Consider the following 19,833-nt stretch of genomic DNA (forward strand, 5'->3'; position numbering starts at 1 on the left):
AAATGGCCATTGTTTTAAATTGATTTACTAATACTCAGTTCAATGTTTATTTCAATAGCCAGAGAAATTATGTGAATACATACAGGTTTTATGTGGTGTAGTTGCTATGGAAACAGGAGGGTCCAAAACCAATGAAATTGGTTATATGACTTTTAAAAGCTGGTGTGATAAATATGAGAGATAGGTTTATGAATATGCATATGTACACACAGCATTGAGTTACCTTCATGTTATCTGTTAAGCACATTTGGTCATCAATAGGTATTTCAGTTGACCTCAAACTTTTGCTAGAAGGAAGTGCAAACCTATCATCATGTGGAACTACAATGTATTTTTGTGAGACAAAATGACTTCTATAGCATATTGATATAATTCTGTATTAGCCCTATCTCCTGTTCACTTATACTACTTTCTTGTCCACTGTCTGTCATCTTTAATTGTGGGAATCTAAATTTACCTATGTACACACCAAGGAGAGGGTATTCTTAGTTGGAGAACTTGTTCCTAACCCTTTTCTCTATGAATAATGTGTGTTTAAAACTAAACAATGCACAAATTCTAAATTACAACATATGGATACATGTAATAAAGAAGTTATATCGCTAGAAGCATCCACTTGTATAAGACCAGTTAATTAAAACCTGATAAAATTGCAAAAACAACAATGTGTCTTTTGCAAAATTTCTGTGAGCTTGAGCCATCAACTTGAAACTTGACGTCAGCATCAGGCTATGATAGGAAGTGCTAAATTCACGCACAAATCGGGACTCATTTGACATCAGCAAGTTATGAATGATCTTGTTTCTTTGGTTGACAAAAATAGACCTGTGTCAGACTACACCACAATATGACTGTATGTATTCACAGGTGATGGAGAAAGTACTTGTATAACATGTGAAGTATTGACTGTGTAACCAAGGACGCTGATAGTTGCTGTTTAGTTTCTTCCCTTGCGACTCTTTCTTGTTGAGGAAGTTTCATTTTTTCTGTAATGATTTTGTCTGAAACTGGAGCATTGCTTCTTGAAATAACTTGTTTCATGAACACACGTCAAACTATTTGGAGAGAGATTTGCTGTGTGACAATATCGTAATCATTCTAGTCTACTTCAGTGAAATATTTGCTAGATCAAGGCCGCACCTGTTTCAACTAGTTCAGGCAGGAAATTTGAAGTTTGGTCTAGAGTAACGTGGGTCATCTCTTGTACAGGCTGGCTAGAACCACTTCTTGATAGAATCGCTGCCGACAAGCGTCATGTTGTTTGCCCAGTAATAGACAACATTAATGATGACACTCTGGCGTTGCAATGGTTTCCGGCCAATCAAGTCCAAGTATGCAAATTTGATTGGACCTTGACATTTAATTGGATGGTGCCCCCAAGTTATATCACCAAAGGCAGGAAGTCCGACATTGACCCCTTGTGGCAAGTTGCTCCAATTCTGCTGACCTGTGACCTTTACTAGCTGCAACCTTGACCTTTACACTCAATTAAAATATACATTGAAAAGAAAACTTTTATGTCGAAAGTGTAGAAACTTATAGCAAATCATGAACATCTTTAAAAATATATATTTGAAAATATTTCTGAGTAAAAATATTCATTTAGTAATCATTTTGATTCACACATCGACATTCCTTTAGACAGTCTGCATATATTCTAAGAGAAGAATGTATATTTTAAGTCCTTCGTTCTTTGGAGTGATGTCAAAGCTCGTCCTTGTGTGTCAAGACTTTTCCAAACACTCTTCATGAAGTGCTCTGTTACACTGCTTTGCTTGTAGAAGCCATGCCCATCAATGGTAGAGGTCAACATGACCTTCCTCAGATACGTTGTCTGAACATCATGCCATTGGTAGATGGTTATGTGATGCTGATTACGTCATATGTTCAAATTTATACTCAAGGACAAAAGTAGCATGATTATGTTCCTTGCTTCCAAAATCACATCGTAATTTCAAAAATATACTCAAGGGCTAAAGTTTTGTTTGCTATTGTAAGATCATGTGATAAAAAGATGCTTCATAGTAACACTTCCACTGAAAATTGAGCCAAGATTATATATTTCTAGACTCTAATGGTTTTTCACAGACCAACAAACATCAAGCCTTCTTGAAAATTTAATCCAAATGAAACTGTGGTAAAATCAAAATTATTTTCGAATATAATGAAATTAAAATTACCCCCCCCCCCCCCCCCCCCCCAAATGTGTGTATTGTAAACCCTCTCCTCTGATTATTTTATTTCCTGAGTTTGGGCAAGACAGAGATGCTTATTTCTCTGTCAGCTACAATGTGGTTTAATATCTATTTGTACACAATTCTCACTGTAGCAAGTTTGGAGGGTATTTGTTGAAAGTTTTATGGAGTATCGTGTGAAAAATTTTGAAGGACTAACTTTTTGTTCTACAAAGCTAAAGATACTTCATCAAAACTAAAGTGTACTGTATAAATTTCGAATTTTGCACTTTTCCATATTTAGAGACTTCTACGGTAATGTTGATGGTGCACTTTCCAAAGATTAAACAAGGTTTTCTTGCATTCTTGCATTAAATTTTAGTTGCAACACAGTTTTGTTTGCTTATTCATCCGAATTGTTTCCAAATTTCTTCCAGGTGTCTAAAACTGCACTCTGAGGACCGATATTTCAGAATTTATTTTTTCCCAACTGTGTTATATCATAAACTTTAAACAAATTAAGTTTGCTATCCTGCTATCTCAGTACTTCACTATCTACCTGCAGGCTGGTTAGAACCGCTTATTGCCAGAATTGCTGAAGATCCACACAACGTAGTGTGCCCCGTCATCGACAACATTAATGATGAAAATTTCAGTTATTTCTGGTTTGATGAAAGTCAAATTCATGTTGGCAAATTTGATTGGACTCTAACCTTCAACTGGATGCCTGCCCCCAAATATATGCTCGCTAATAGGACCAGCAAAGTGTCACCAATTAGGTTAGTCTGTCCCATCATCCTTTGTCATCTTCCAGAGGCAAGGGAGATAACTGACTACAAACGTCCAGTGTAGACACTGGTTGAACTGGCTGGCATTTCTTGACTCAGTCGTAGCACCTAGTAGCTAATACAAGTCACTTTGTCCCTAGTTTGTGCGTCTTCTTGGCCAATCACAAATAAATGGCATCACAATTTCAAGGCAATTTCAAGGTAATAAAGATCTGTATTGTAGTGAAAATGTCTTACCTTCCAAAGTGCAATAAAGGTCACATGCAATCAGAAAATCAAACATAAGTAAAACACAGTTATTCCCTATTCATGGTACTTGGGTTCACCTCCCTTGAAACAAAGCAGCCGCGATACCAAACCCAGTCAGAGCCTGTGGGTGTGCACTCAAGGGTAACAAAGCATTTTCATTGGCCCCTGGATCATTTGTTGTTTCGCTTTGCCAGCTTTTTGTTTTCTGTCCGATATGGGTTAATTTCAAATTGCATGTGGTCAGTGAATGAGGTTGTGCATTGCATATTGTCATTAGCAGACAGGCAGGCAGACATATAGGTGTCAATAAACCAGACATTGAGTTTTCTCTGTGACAGAATTTGTTTATCACAATCAACATGTTTTTGTTTTCGTTTTTCATTTTTGATGTAAGGAGTAAATTATTTACTTGTTTTTGTACACAACCAAGATCAGACTACTACTTATCACCTCATACTTCAGGCAGGCATGCTGTTTCAAGTTTCGTGAACCTATACACTGTGCATCCGTTAAGAGTGCAGTGCGGCATAGCTGCTGAAACCACTTTTTCCCCATGAAAATTAATGAATCGTTTGAACTCTGATTTCGTGGGCTTTTTTTCATTGCGTTTTTTTTTTTTCAACTTTATAAGTTGAACTGGCATTTTTGCTGATTTGTTTCGGTAAGTACATACCGAAAGGTATCAGAATCTGCAAAGTTGTGTTTTATGTTGCATGTGACTTTTAACTTTTTTGAGTGCTGTTATATACAACATTGGGTAAAATATACTTTGTAAATCCTGTAATCAACAGTAATCTGTATGGCAATTTACAAAAACGTGTCAATTGTGTTGCACAATTTGACTCCGTTGATTTGTTAGGCCAACAAAAACTCAGCCTAGCTCAGCAAGAGTGGAAACTGGGCTTTTATTATCAGTTATCTCCCTTTCCTCGAGAAGGTGTGTTCATAGGTGCTGCAGTGTGTTCATTTCTCCTGTCAAATGTGGGGATATGTGACCTTTACCTTCTTTTGACTTTCTGACCTTTGTTTGACCTCTGCCACAGGGATTTGCTTATGTGCTATCCTGAGCATTTGTGTTTGAAAACTCATTGTGAGTTGACTCCCGCTCTGTCTGCAGTCATGAGATGTGTGACTTTTGTTCTTGACTGACAGTGATCAAAATACAATTTTAATGACGTTGAGCACTTAACCATAAATACTGATGCATTGTTAAGTTTCATCAAATAAACAGTTGCTTGCAGGAATTCGAATGAGTGATTGGGCTTTGTTACTGATCAATAACAAAGACATTATTACATCGACAGGAAAAAAGCAAAGTAGTCCAGATGAAAAGCTACCAGTCTCAAGCCAGTACATGTTTATTTCTAACACTGACTGAACAGATCTCTCTTTCGCAATTTGTTAAACCCTATCCTTGTGTATGTTTGGTGGAGGTGTTTGATGGGAAGGGCTTGGAAACAATGAACTCTCATCCTTGATTATCCAGTGAATTGTCTCCCCTTTCTGATATTCTGTCTGGTCCCGATTATGACTGAGTGTGACGTCACTATATTTGCACCACTTATCACTGACTATGTAGATGTGCGAAACATATTTCTGGCGTCCCCTTCCATGATATTGCTGGAATAGATCTGAAGGTATGGTAAAATCCAACTCACACTCACTGACTGTAAAAATGCCAAAGGTCATGAGTCTTGTCTGATTGGATGATAAGTTTTTGCTTCAAGCCATTAAAATCAGCTAGGACAAAATCTTGATAAGGTCTAAGTCAACAGTATGGATGATAAAAGAATGGGGATGTTATATACTGGATGATCATGGATGATACATCATTTGGATTACGCGTGACATTTTTTTGGTTTGTGAAGTAATTGAATGAATATATACGTCTAGTGTGCACAGTAGAGCATGTCATAACTTCATTTTTAACTGACAAATGTATGATCTGTTTGACATTGTTCTTTATATCCATGTCCTGTGATGGTTGAAATCTGCAGTTTGCCATGCTTCTGTTACTGTGACTTGAGTAGTGTATTTAAAGGATAATTAATATTTTAATGAGTTTTTGATAATTGCTTATCTGTATTGCCTGCACTTGAAGTAAACTGTAACTTTAAACCATTAATATATAATGTTTTGACAAGATATGTCTTTTCGTTGTTTGATGCCACATTCAGCAATATTGCGGCTATATGGTGGCAGTCTGAAAATTGAGTCTAGACCAGACAATCCTATGACTGACAGCATGAGCCTTGATCTTGCATGCGTCAACCAAGACAGGGATTTTCACAGCCTGATTTCATTAAGTGCCTCTTGCAATGAGTATGGGTTGCTGAAGACCAATTCTAACCAGGATCTTAATTGTAAAACAAGATTAACAGAGTTCTCATGAATACATGACAATTTCTGGTAAGAGTTGCTCCACATTGTTCATGTATCAAGGGTATTGTGCAGTCCATCTCAGTGACATGGTGTCGTACCCCAACAGAAGGGATCATTTGTTATAACGTCATTCACCAGATTGTCAGGTCCAGACTCAACTGTCATTAAGCTGAAATAATGCTGAAATGCCATGTGAACCGAGAGACTTTCAAAGAAGAAATGTGGAAACTGAAATGATTTCTGTGAATGTTCTTGTATGGCTTTAATCGTTCATCAATGTTGCAGGTCGCCAACAATGGCTGGTGGGTTGTTTGCAATCAGTCGAGAGTATTTTGAGCATTTGGGGACATATGACCCAGGGATGGATATCTGGGGAGGCGAGAACTTAGAGCTGTCTTTCAGAGTAAGTACATTCCCCCTTCTTCACACTTCTTTTTCTTCAAGAGTCGGCTTATCTACAGCGTTATATGACAAGGCCAGACCAATCTAATTTCTGGTTTTACAGATTTTTGTCCTTAGAAAATCTAAAGACAGGGGTGAAAAAAGAGACGTAATATCACCAAAGTAATAGTCCTTCTAAATACTCAAAGTATTTTACTTTTTGCAATTTATGAAGTGTATACAGGACAAAAGACATTATGAAAAAATGTTTGGGTTTTATTATTTTGACCAGGGAAAATTAATTAATATTTTTTTTCTTATTCTTGGAAAATTACAACAGGCAGATCCGTAAAACAAGAAATAAAATTGGTCTGGTGTAAGTATGGTTCCAATTCCAATACAGGTCAATTTTTGATTCCTGTTGATGGAGGAAACTAACAGTTCCCAAAGCTGAATAGCTGGGCACTATTACACATGCTTCTCTTTAGGATATTTATGGTAAAAGTGATACTGTATTCACCATTTTTATGGAAGTGCTCCAAACAATATCCCTGGATCAAATTCTGTACCATACTGTTAGTAATCTTCACAGCTTTCCTGTGTAAGTCTTGAAAATAAACCAAGGCTAAGTTCAGAAAATTGGCCCAACAGTACTTCTTTTTGTGTGTGTATTACACAGTTTTTATAGAATACAGGAACATTGGTTATATAGTTGCGAAGCAACTGATAGCAGAAAAGTTTTAGTTTCAGCACAATTTGAACCAAGTTTGTTCTGTACAATTAGATGTCTGAAGATCAATGTAACCCATGTTTGCTTTTATCCAGTTTGGCCTTCATCAATTTCTTAGGGGCCCTTAGCACTTTCAATGGCAAATGCAGTGTCATTGTTAGCAATAATGATTTATAGTTAAAAGGATCTAATTTCTATAGCTTGTTAATGATAATGATGGTGCTTAGTTTATTAGGAGTTTGTGATGTTTATATTGTGTGTACAAAGTAACATTCTGCACTAATAATTCTAAACATGTTTCTTGAGTTGAGATGAGGCAGTGGGGTAGCCTAGTAAAGTGTTTGCTCATCATGCCAAGCCCTGGGTTTGAATCCCAACATGGGTACAATATGTGAAGCCCAGTTTTGGTGTCCCCTGCCATAATATTGCTGGAATATTGCAAAAACACTGTAAAACAATACTCACTCACGTGATCTGAGATGGCGAGATGTGACACTTCTCATAGCAACTATGATATCCGCAGTGTGAAGGTCCCAGTGAAGAAAAGGCTTTCAGCAACCCATGCTTGCCATAAAAGGCGACTATGGTTGTATAAGAGGTGACTAACGGGATTGGGTGGTCAGGCTCGCTGACTTGGTTGACACGTCATCGGTTCCCAATTGAGCAGTTCGATGCTGATGTTGTTGATCACTGGATTGTCTGGTCCAGTCTCGATTATTTTCAGACCGCCGCCATATAGCTGGAGTATTGATGAGTTCGGCTTAAAACTGAACTCACTCACTCACTCACTCAGAAATGTGACTGTGACATGACTTTCTGCCATTAAGAGTTTGTGACTGCTGTGTTTCCAGATCTGGATGTGTGGCGGTTCTCTGGAGATCATCCCCTGTTCTCATGTTGGACATATATTCCGGAAAAGGAGTCCCTACAAATGGAAGACAGGTGTCAACGTTGTGAAAAAGAACTCCGTCAGACTGGCGGAAGTGTGGATGGATGAATATAAAAATTATTATTATGAAAGATTTAATTTTGATTTGGTGAGTACAATTTTGTCATATATATATTTTACTGACAGTAATGAAAACATTTCTAATTTACCGATTGTGGGGCAGTGGGATAAAATGTTTAAGCATCCCCTTGTCACACTGAAGACCCAATTTTGATTCCCCACATGGATAATATGTGTGAAACACATTTCTAGAGTCCCCTGCCGTGATATTGCTGGAATATTGCTAAAAGCAGCACAAAACTAGACTCAATCACTCACAGTGCAGACTGTTGTAGGACATATTATAGATTGTTATCACACCCATAATTCTGAAGGAGACAACAGATCTCCGGTATCAGGTGTTTTTTAAGAGACCACTATTATTTCATATAGACAACTTTTTAGGATAACTTCTTGATTTCCTGACTGCTGTTCCTAACAATCTGTATGGAAATGGTGTTTTCCATAAAGTTTATCAATAGTGTACTTAACCACTTGAAACACAATGAAATAAGTATGGTAATATAGTGCACTATTTCAGGTATTTATGGTAATACAATGTATGACCTTGATGAGAGGGTGTCCGTTGAATGCTGATGGTGTGGAATGTTGTTCATGATGTTGACCATTGACTTGTTAGGTCAAGGTCATGCCCTGTGGTATTATAGAATATTGCCAAATGGTGGCATAATACTTTTGCGATATGTGATGTTATTTCTTAAGTTAATTTTATTGTACACATTTGAACAGTTTTTTCAGTGTTTGCTCAGTAATTGCATAGAAGTAACCATAGGTATCTTGATTTATTATTACTTATCAAGGTCTCCATCTTCTGTGTTTCAGGGAGATTTTGGTGATGTCACTGAGAGGAAAGCTTTAAGGAAAAGGCTAAACTGTAAAAGTTTTGATTGGTTCGTTAAAAATATCTACCCGGATTTGTTTGTTCCGGGTGAAGCTGTTGCTTCCGGCGAGGTGAGACTTTCAGCCTTTACTGTCTGCTACGTAGGATCTGTAAAGTTCAAACATGGAACATTATTTCCATTATTTTTATGTCTACAATTAGTAAGAGGCAAATGACAGGATCAGGTGGTCAGACTCGCTGACTTGGTTGACACATCGTTATATCCTAATTGTGGAGATATGGTATTGATCCCTGGATGGTCTTTTCCAGACTTGATTTTTAAAGACCAGCACCGTATGGCTTGAATATTATGGCGTGTGACTTAAAAGCTGATGTGTGGCGTATTGCAGGTGAGGAGTAAAGCCAAGCCGATGTGTATCGACAGCCCCGTGGACCACCACAACTACCACAAAGCAGTCAACATGTGGCCCTGTCACAACCAAGGCGGCAATCAGGTCAGTGCAAGGCAGGGCATGACCATAAACCTCTGTCCATGCTTCTACCTGGAATAATCCCATGCAATGAATATCTACTTGTACCATTCTTAAATTACTGCCTAAATTTATTGGAAATAATTGCCACATAAACCTTGGTGAATCCCTTAGTTAAGGAAAGTACCATTATTATAAAATGATATTTTATTTTCATTTTATTCAATCCCTGCTGAACTCTAAAAGAAGTAAACAGTTTAAACATTAGATGAAAAATCAGGGAACAGTAGCAAGCAACTAATGCTTTATTAATAAAATTTAACGCCAGCCAGGCAGGCGCCTGGTTCTGAGACCTTATGAAATCTACTCTGCACTCTTATTCAAAGATTAAAAATCAGTATTTAAGAATCAAGTCAGTTGATTGGTTATCAGGGTATGCCAACCCATCTTCATGAAGAAGATTTAGTTTTACAGCAGCACTAAATCTGTTAAAGTACATGGAAAAGCATGAAAAGCGGATGTGTAGACCTATACTGTCATGCTTAGCACTTAGTAGCAGCTTTGAAAGTACAATTCTATGAGGGTAGTAATGTAACGTGAGAGAGCAACATTGCATTGGATTCTAGTTGCAAAAAGTAACATTATTATTGTTGTTATTATTATGATAATACAATGTGTGTGTCTGTATATGGGAAGAGGGAGGCAGGTTTGTGTTGTCATCATTGGTCATCACTAAGCGACTGAAGCAGCCAATCAAACAAGATCATGTTGTATGTTTCCAGTACTGGATGATGAGCAAGGGAGGCGAGGTCCGTCGTGACGACGGTTGTTTGGACTACTCTGGCGGGGACGACGTCATCATCTACCCGTGTCACGGTCAGAAGGGCAACCAGGAGTGGCAGTATAAAGAGGTGAGCGAATAAGTTGGTGACGGGGCGGGTGAAAGAGAGAGTGAAAGAGTGGGCGGGTGGGCAAGTTAGTGAGTAGGTGAGCGAGTGAATGAGGGACAGGCAGGTGATTTGGTGGGTGGGTGAGTGAGTGATTGAAGGAGGGGTGGGTGAGGGAGGGGGTGGGTGGGTGAGTTAGTGAGTGAGTGAGTGAGAGAGCGATACCATACTTGGAATTGACTTAGGTGAAGCTAACAAACATATATAGGTTTATTGGTTACCATCCGTTTGGCTTGCTTACTTGATTTACACATGTTATCGTATCCCATACATCGATGCTCACACTGTTAATCATTGATCTACTTAGCCATATAGGTGGAATATTGCTGAGTGCAGCCTAAGCAACAAAACAATAAACAAATGATTCATGTCATGGTATTACGTTTATTTAGATCTATGCTCAAAGAATGACAGAATAAAAGACCTTTAGCATGTAGTACTTATGTGGATATGTGTGCTATAGAAATGTCCTTTAAGAAAAAATAATAATAATAATGATATAAATCATTAAATTGTGTGGTACAGACTTGATTATTGACAAACTACTGCTGTACAGTAGAAATATTGTCGTGTGTGGTAAACAGCAAGCAAACATACTAAATTCTTTAAATTCTATTCTTATCTTACAGGACAACACAATTCTACATGTGAACACACAGAAGTGTGCAGAGGTGTCCATAGACGGCAAGAAACTACAGATGCGCCCATGTTCCGGCATCGACAGACAACTCTGGCAATGGAAGAGAAAACCTCCATCAGGAGTTATACGTGACAAAGCCTAGTTCATCATCTGAAGTCGTGTATCCTCAGTCACTATGCAATTAAATATTTTATCTCGCCTGTGATTGGTCCGAACTTTTAAGCTGACCTCCTCACCTCATCGCTGAACAGGAGCAGATAACTCTTGCCTAATGTGCATTTCCAGACATCATGAAGAATTGCCTGAGTGTGGGATACGCATGTACTAGTTACAACGTAATGTGGAGATATACGTATATCGGTGAATGGTTGGTGTAATTTGTGTGATTGATGACATCCTGTGGCCAATAAGTTGGGATGAAAACTTAGAAGAGGAGAAAATGTCTGAAAAACTTTTATATAGAAATATTGCGACTCAAATACTAATGGAACAGTCTATTATATGGAATCTGAAAATCCTGACATGACCATATATGGGCACAGTCTGACATATGAGTCTGTACTCAGTGACCTTCACCTTGTAACAATATGGAGGCATATCCAAGAATTATTGGTGCAACTTTCAAGTATTTGCCCTTGACCTCACACTTACCATGACCTAGTTGTGGGTGTGACCTTGACCTATGACCTCATTCATGATGACTTATAGGAAGTGATTCACTGATCTCCTTTCCAGGCTGAAATTGCTACTTCAACATCTTTCATCAGGGGAGACAACTGAAAATATTCATTCTCTCAAAGAGGTCACAGTGACTAAATTAAGTGGCACAATTTCTCATACAACCCAGGTTTTACTAGCACGCTGGTACAGCACTGCATTCCATCTTGTAAGATATGTTGGATTGGTAATCAAGATTGGTCAATCTGACATAACAGATTTCCTGTATATTATTGACTGTTGTTTAGGGATCAGCTGATATCTTCTTTCTGATAACCACATTCCACAGCTGAAAATACAATAGAACACATGATTCATTGTATATGTTTAAAAATGTATATGTAAATATCAAATCTGGGATGAGGGTGGGGAATTCTATCCTGTTAATTACAGGAAAAATAAGTAAACCGTGACATATTTATACACTTCAATCCACATTTGGGGCTGTAGCTACTTAGCTTCTGCCCTTGAATGTGGATTCTTATCAAAATGTTATATTTGAAGGCATGTCTTTGTTTAAGCATGTGCTACCTATTTTTCTATGTACATTATCATAAATATGTGGGATTAAAAGTATTTTATCGTTTTTCTAGATTCAATTTGAAATATTTCCCTTTTTCATAATTGAATGCTTTGGCATCCTGGGGAGTTTTTTTTCATGTGAAAGTGTTTTATATGTAACCAGTTTTGTGAAGGTGATGGACAACAGTGTGTGTTTGATGAATTTGCCAAACATCTGTTGCAGTACGTAAAGTCTTATAGTTAATTTTCATGCTATCAAGGTTATCGGTGCATCATAGCTCACTAATCGTTTACTTACACACTTTTACGATTCATTGCAAAAATGTTATATTTTGCATACTGGGTTTGATGTTAACAAAATTATTTTTTTTCATTTTATTGTTCATTAAGTGCAGCATGGCTCACAAATCACTGTTCTGTATTGCGATTCTGTGTTAGAACTAAGCACCATGTTTGTTGTATGAAATGACTTAATGATTGTGGTGATCTTCATCAGTTGCCACAAGATATGGTAGAGCATGACATACGGGGCGAAGCGGGAAAAATGGTTGCGTGTGAGTGTTTACTGAAGGAATGATTGATATATTTCACATTCTGGTTTGAACTAATTGTTGCCATGAACATGGTTCTGACTTGTATGTGTACTGTGGCTCTCATCAACAGGAAAATCCTTTGAGTTCATCCTCACAGTTCCTTGACCGCGCCCACTCATACCTGCCCTCAAACACCATCGCTACCACTTGCCCTCATTCCCTTCTTGCGAACTAACACATACACTCACTATCCTTCCCCCACCCCCTCCCAATGCCCACTATCCCCTACACCCCTTATAATAAACATGGAAAAGAGTATATCTGTAAAGGATTATGAATAACCAGAAATGGATATAAATATCTATCACAGCAGCTCAAACACAGAAATTAATAAAAATGAGTAGAGAAGTGCAAGAGTTGTCTCCCTTCACTGTTCACATTCATGTTCACTTTGGAACTGAAGGACTGGTCATTCACGAAGGCTATGGACTGGTCATTTATTGCCCCATGACCCACTTCTTACTTAATACATCATGAAATATTCCATGTCAATAGACATTGTAAGGCCCAACCACAGTATACTTTAACAAGATGACCCATTTCTCCCAGTCAGAGCCCCAAATGAGGATAGTTATCTACTGACAGTAGCATTCAGGGAGGGCAAATTTAGAAGACAAGAGGGCAGAATGGTCTTTTTTGAGCTAGTAGATGAACAGACACACTATTATTCACAGACATTCAGTTTAAAAGAAAATCTTCCATTTTTTTATGTTGTTAACCGAATACAACAAAAAATAAGTTAACTAAGATTGACTAAAATATGCACCTTATTCTTAGATTTTAGGGTGTAAATGCATACATATGTTTTCTTGTCACAAGTGCAGGATGTGCTGTATATTGTCATATAGGTGCACATGTGCTCAGCTAATATTTCTTGTTCTATGGATTTTTGTCCTCAGAAAATGTAAAGGCAGGAGGGAAAAACTCTCCGTAAAAGTAATATTCCTTTTTAATCCTGAAAGCATTTTACTCCTGTCAATTTCTGATGAGTAAATGGGGCAAAATAAAATCTAAGATGAAAATTCTTTTACATTTTATACCAATAAAACATCCTTTTTTATTTTTGAGCATCGAAAATTATTTATTTATTTTTTTCTTGAAAATGATTTGACTGGGGGATCTGTAAAACAAGAAATATAACTGACATGGAAGTTTGACAACCTGGTGTAAAATGCACTCAAGTGCACTTACATATGACATAAAGTGGAATTATTTATTCATTTCTTGTTAACAGTTGATATTTGTGCATATCATTATATGTTGTACATACAGTGTTACCATTTCCACCATTGTCATATGGAGGCCTGGATTTCCATGGCAACTTACATTCCATGGGCTAAGATTTGCTGGGAAATATGGCCCCTTGGGACCATATTGTTTTGTTAAACAGGGTTTGTTCTGTTCCAGGATTGCCGCAGTGTGCGGGCATTTTTTGTTTTGGCGATGTATGTTATTTATTATGTATTATTAGTGTTAAATTAATATACAGCTCTACTTCTTCATGCAAAAGCTGCCCTTGACATGACTTGAAGATTCACATATTTGACATACTTAGTGCCCTCCTCATTAGGTGCCCAAAAGTGAATAATGAATATTTTGCCCCAATTCATAAAGGTTTTGCCTCTTCTGACATTAAAATGCCTGAAATGAATCAGAATGTGGTTACAAGTTAAAGTAAATAATCACGGTATTCGAGGCGACTGTAAAGTAGTACAGTATTTACGATGCTAGGCTATACCTGTTGATCGACCTTTTTGTGGGCCTCTAAACGTCTTTATCTATTTAGATTTTAGTTAACTAAGCAGAGGGGGCATTGAATATGTTAAATATGGTAGTCCCATTGTTGCATCTCAGTCTTATCAAGTATCCATTAAGTTTGTAAAGGACCATATTAATTGCAGCTTGTGCTTTATCGGTATCAGCTGTATATTTGTAATTACTACACTAGCAATGGAGAAAATGAACTGTGTTATTATTTCTGCTGTTTTCTTCAGGCAAATGATACTTTTTGATTTTTTTTTATGAAATACCGTATTTGTTATATACGTTCTCTCTAATTTGTATATGGGTTGTTGCTAACAGCAATATTGTTGTGTGATGTGTTAAAAAACCCAATTATTAATCTGAGTATCATTATGCAAGGATTGTTTGTTTTTAATTCATTATAAATAGTGGATATTGGGGTAAAATATATTAATTCAGTATTTTTACAAGTGATGAAACAATCACAGATTGAGAGTATTCTCATTACAATCCTTATACAAATCTATTTAGCAGGACTAAGGGTAAAACGCACGTTTACTTTCACGTATACCTGTTTCTATATGCTGTGAGACCTGGATAATTAGTATGGTACAATACATTTTGAAGTTTTCTGGATATCAATAAATGACCACATCAGTGAGTCATTAATTATTATTTTAGGACATCTATGTAGCGCACATATCCATGCAACTAGTACTTTCTCAAGGCGCTGAGTCATCACTGTGGGATAACGTTCCTTCTAAACATACACTGGTAGATAATTCCAAAGGGTTCAAATCCCAGTTTTGTAATGAACCTGGGTCTAGATATTCGAAGGTCTCTTGGCGCTGAGATAGTCATAAGTTAATGTCAATGCATGGCCCTTACAACTACCTTAGCTCTGAGAGAGCTTTGAAAATCTAGGCCCTGGTGTGTTTCGGGACCACTCCACAGCTTGTATAGGTCTCAGAGTGGAAAACATTTTTGCACTTCTGATTTCCTCTCACTGTAGTCTGAAACACCATGACATAACTTTAACATTGTGCAAGCAGTTTGGATTTAGATTTGGCTTTTTCGATAAATGGTCAAGTTCCCCGAATTGTGTTTCATTTGTAAGCCCTTACAAACGGTGCTGTCTTGTTAACCCATGTTCAATTTTTATGGTTAAAAACAATACTGTATAATACTACAGTTAAACTTTATGCAGCATTTAGGTCAAACATTTCACAGTAGGTTCACACAGAAAGCCATTTTGCATAGCTGATGATGAATTTACTCATGGGCAAAGGGCTAAGGATGTTTTATGTAAGATTATACCTTTCACAACATGTCACGGGTTAACATACTGTCACAACTAATGAAATTGTGACATTACTTGTGACTATTATTACTGTTATTGTTAATATTGTTATTAGGAGCCGTTGGCTATACTAGTGCTTAAAGGGTTTACTCATGAAGATCTGAGTTGGATTCCCTACACGGGTACAATGCGTGAAGCCCATTTCTGGTGTCCCCCGCTGTGATATTGCTGGAATATTGCTAAAAGCAGCATACAACTAAACCCACCATTGACTTTATTGTTACTGGTTAGTATAGGACGCAACATGTCAGCACGAGACGAGGGTAAACTCATACAGGAATGTTCAAAATGGATGTCATCTTTTTCAGTTAAGAAAAATATTTATGATCTTCATTTCTAGGTTATATTACTGTGTTAGATCACTGATATTTCATATGTGGAGAGTGTTATCTTGTGATAACCATATTTGGTAAATTTGGAATTGTGATTCCATAGCTGCTTGTTTATTGCTTAACAGTCCACAATATTCAAGTGGTCATTTGTGTGCTAATGAGATCATGCAGAGGTGGTGCTTACAAATCGATTCCGTTAGCTTGCTCAAGTACTACGTCTGGTACTAAGTTGGTTTCCTCCTCCGTTTCTGTGCGTCAACTTGCAATAAGTAAGACTGTGCCCAGCTTACTTCTGATACCAGATTTCTGGTGACAGTTGTATGTGCAACAACCATTTCAGGTTCCAAGCTGACAGTTGTAATAGTTAGCTAATTTGGGCATGCTTAGGTCGGAAATTTGTTAATCCTTACAGTCAACTGACAACCATAAGACCATTAGAGAAGATAATGCAACATTATTTGCCACTGCAAGTAACATCTCAAAAAATACTGTGACCTGCTTACGAATCTATAAATAGGCATTTTTCATTGGATGGCTGATCCTGTATACAAACCAGAAAATTAGTTCCTCACATGACAAAGGGATTGGTCACACATGATTCTAAAGCTACTTTTCTAAGTGAAAATATGTCTCGAGCAGCAATTAGTTAAATGCAATTATTTAATATGGATATACTGAACAGAAAAAGAAATGCAAAATTCAAAAACTTGAAATCTCATAGAAGTAAGTGTTCATGTTTATGTCTTCTGTTCAGAATCTTATTAAAAAAAACAGTTCATTTCTTTCACTGTTCAGTATGTAATGACTGCATGTATTTCTGTAGCTGAATGTGTGTCTGTATCAGAAAATATATTATGTATTTATTAGGTTTTATATTTGCTTTTCGTGTTTGTTTTCAATCATGGATGTTTATGGTATTCCTAGTAGATTATTAATTATTCCAAAATGAGCGCTATTTCATGTCAGATTATGACATTGATGCAATATACTTTTTGTCTTACGGTATACTGAGAGTTTATAGTGAAATCCTGGATATGGCTAAACTGCTTCATGTATTTCCACAAAAAGCTTGTAATGTGCATATTTATTTAAGATATATTTTTGTATGAAATTATTTTAATTTGTAGCAAGAAACACGACTCCTCTTATTATTGCCAGCATTATTGAGGGTTAGAATTTGAGTGGATTTGTCAATCATAGGTGAGTTCTACGTGTATTAAGTAGAAATGATACCATTGTTTGATATTTCAGTGTCTTGATGGAAAGATTGATTTTCTGTTGCATGTAAGATATGTTCATGATACTTATTGTGGCAAAAAATCATTTGCATTGAAAAATGTGCAGAAAATTTAAGACAATGTGAATGATATGCTAAAATATTTGTAAATATGTACATTGATTTTGAATGAGTGATAACTGATTGGTTGATTTGAAATACGCATGTTGGATGGTGTAGTGCAGACACCATGAGTTGTCTCCCTTTAGTCATTGCTTTCGTTGGTGCAGTTGTACGATGAAATACTGCCAAAATTGGAAGTTACTACGCACATTGTAGCAATTGAATAACAATATTTGAACATATGTGTCAGTCTGTGACAAAGTGCAGTGAAACCCATGGACAATGTACATACCTGGAAAACCAGAAAGCACCATCCATAGTGTTAGTTCATCAAAAACGGAATAGTTACAATAAGGTTTCTATATGTCAAAACAGGACTGTTCCTTTGTAAACTGTTTCATCTGATAACAAATTAATATAGGTCATTTCCAAGAAACTGCTTCCTGTAATGGTACTTACTGTTTTTCAGGTGTGCATAACTGAAACATTCCAATGATTTTGGTAATTATAGACTATTGTTCCAAGGGTTTCTCTGGACGAGCATTCATGTTAATTCGTTATCATAAGGCGGATTCAGGAGCTTTGAAATGCTTCCTGTAACGGTGTCGTTTAGTTTTGAGAAAGTCAGTGTGTTTGTGGCCAATATTTAAAGAAACTGAAGAGAGACAAGTCAGAGTATTTTGTATGATAGTATTATGAACTTGGAATCACAAGTCACTGTTGAGGGAAATAATCAACAGGGGGAAAAATCAAGTGCCTTTAAAATAAATGTGATTTTGATATGTGAATGTTTTGTTGTCTGTTGATGGGGAGAAGGACATACGATAAACAAAATACTGTGGGGTGGTTGGTTCACAGCATGGAGAAGTAAATGTCACCAGGATCCGATGCTTATTTCTCCTTGGGGATGCTTGCTCTAAATTTTATTCATTAAATTAACATGATCAATGACTTTGGGGACTTTTGTCCATTTGACTCAAAAGCTGACCGATGACATGCAAACTAACTTGAAAACCATCTCAATTCTTTCTTGAACATCTGGCTGTCCCTTTCTCTGAACTCCTCCCTCATAACAAATAGTGAACTTGCAATATTTTGATAATAGCTTGTTAAACAACTTTTGTATTTTTAAGACACAAATTTTGCAAAAACCTCACAGAGTTGGTCTGATGTTTTGATTATGATCAGGGTTTCATTGAGTATTTTACATTTATTATTTTTTAGTTAGAATGCAATTCAATTTTGAACCAGATGGACTGTAGAATGGCATCAATGTGACTGTACAATAGAATAAATATAACAATATGTAGAAAAAGTCTCTTTATTTAAAGTCGGCATACTGTGGGTTCTTTCAAGGCTAGGCAGACATGGTGACTTGAATAGATCCACCATGGCCAAAGATTGAATATGTGCGTTCCCGATTTAAGACCATCCTCCTTAAAAAATGGGGAGGAAAAGGATTGTTTGTTCAATATTTTTGAAAACTTAAACAAATGGCTGGTTGATTGGAAGATGCAACAAAAACTGCATGTTAGTGGGATGAAGTAGGATGATGAAAAGAGCTGAAGAACAGCAGAAGGTATTATGCCTGACTGGGTCTTCAGACTTGAACGTGCGACACTGAGACACTTTTAGCAATATTCCAGCAAATTGGTGGGTGACACCAGAAATGGTCATCACACATTGTACCCATGTGGGGAATCGAACCTGCATCTTCGACATGACAGACGAACACTTTAACCACTTGACTACAATTGTCCCTTCAGACTAGAAAGGGCAGGAGGAGGTCCAGATGTCATGGAAATCAGAAACACACATACTTAACTTTTGGCCAAACATTACAATCATAATTAATAGTTAACATAGAGGATTACAAACACAAAGAGAGACTACTATTCTGTCACAGTATCGTCAGTATTGCCATATAATAAAAAATGAAGACGACTGAAACTACAGGTGCTCTACAGACCAATATCTGTATCCGTGGTAACAAAGTGGCCATACTTCATTTGGGTTCAAATGACAAGAAATGATTCAGTATTTCATGCGCCGTTCTATCAGACGTTTGTCACAACTGGTGTGAAGTGTGGAGTGAGTGAGTTTAGTTTTATGCCACACTCAGCAATATTCCAGCTATATGGCGGCAGTCTGTAAATAATCGAGTCTGGACCAGACAATCCAGTGATCAACAGCATTGATCTGTGCAACAGGGAACCAATGATGTGTCAACCAAGTCAGTGAGCCTGACCACATGATCCCGTTAGTCACCTCTTACGACAAGCACAGTTGCCTTTTATGACAAGCACGGGTTGCTGAAGGCCTACTATTCTACCCCAGGACCTTCAAGGGTCGTGAAGTGTGGAAATAGCACAACATTAAATGATTGTTTCTTAAACAACCTTTACTGTGATCGATAAACAACATCAGATTTCAGATCCTTTTGCATACAGACCATGTGTCTTATGTACACTTTGAGCACGTATCCCAATTTCGAGTTATTTCATCATTTGTCATTTTCATTTGAACCCAAATGGACTGTAAATTGCAGAAGAAAACAGGAATCAGTAACAGGGCATCAACGACAAACAACATCAAAACTGAAAATGAAAATGAACA

General features: G+C 37.1%; 1 protein-coding gene across 8 annotated transcripts in view; it reads left to right on the top strand.

Moving 5' to 3' along the window:
* The window catches only part of LOC137255974 (polypeptide N-acetylgalactosaminyltransferase 5-like), a 320,337-nt gene extending 302,338 nt beyond the window's left edge, over window positions 1-17,999 (top strand). For all 8 annotated transcript variants that reach the window (XM_067793598.1, XM_067793603.1, XM_067793600.1 and 5 more), the window contains 6 exons: window positions 5,879-5,996; window positions 7,556-7,741; window positions 8,536-8,664; window positions 8,944-9,048; window positions 9,807-9,935; window positions 10,601-17,999. In XM_067793598.1, coding sequence (XP_067649699.1) covers window positions 5,879-5,996; window positions 7,556-7,741; window positions 8,536-8,664; window positions 8,944-9,048; window positions 9,807-9,935; window positions 10,601-10,753 — 820 coding nt within the window. In that variant the 3' untranslated portion in view covers window positions 10,754-17,999. The remainder of the gene's footprint in view (window positions 1-5,878; window positions 5,997-7,555; window positions 7,742-8,535; window positions 8,665-8,943; window positions 9,049-9,806; window positions 9,936-10,600) is intronic.
* Window positions 18,000-19,833: the final 1,834 nt, after the last annotated feature.

The sequence above is a fragment of the Haliotis asinina genome, chromosome 11, assembly GCF_037392515.1.
Source record: "Haliotis asinina isolate JCU_RB_2024 chromosome 11, JCU_Hal_asi_v2, whole genome shotgun sequence".
Lineage (NCBI taxonomy): Eukaryota > Metazoa > Mollusca > Gastropoda > Lepetellida > Haliotidae > Haliotis > Haliotis asinina.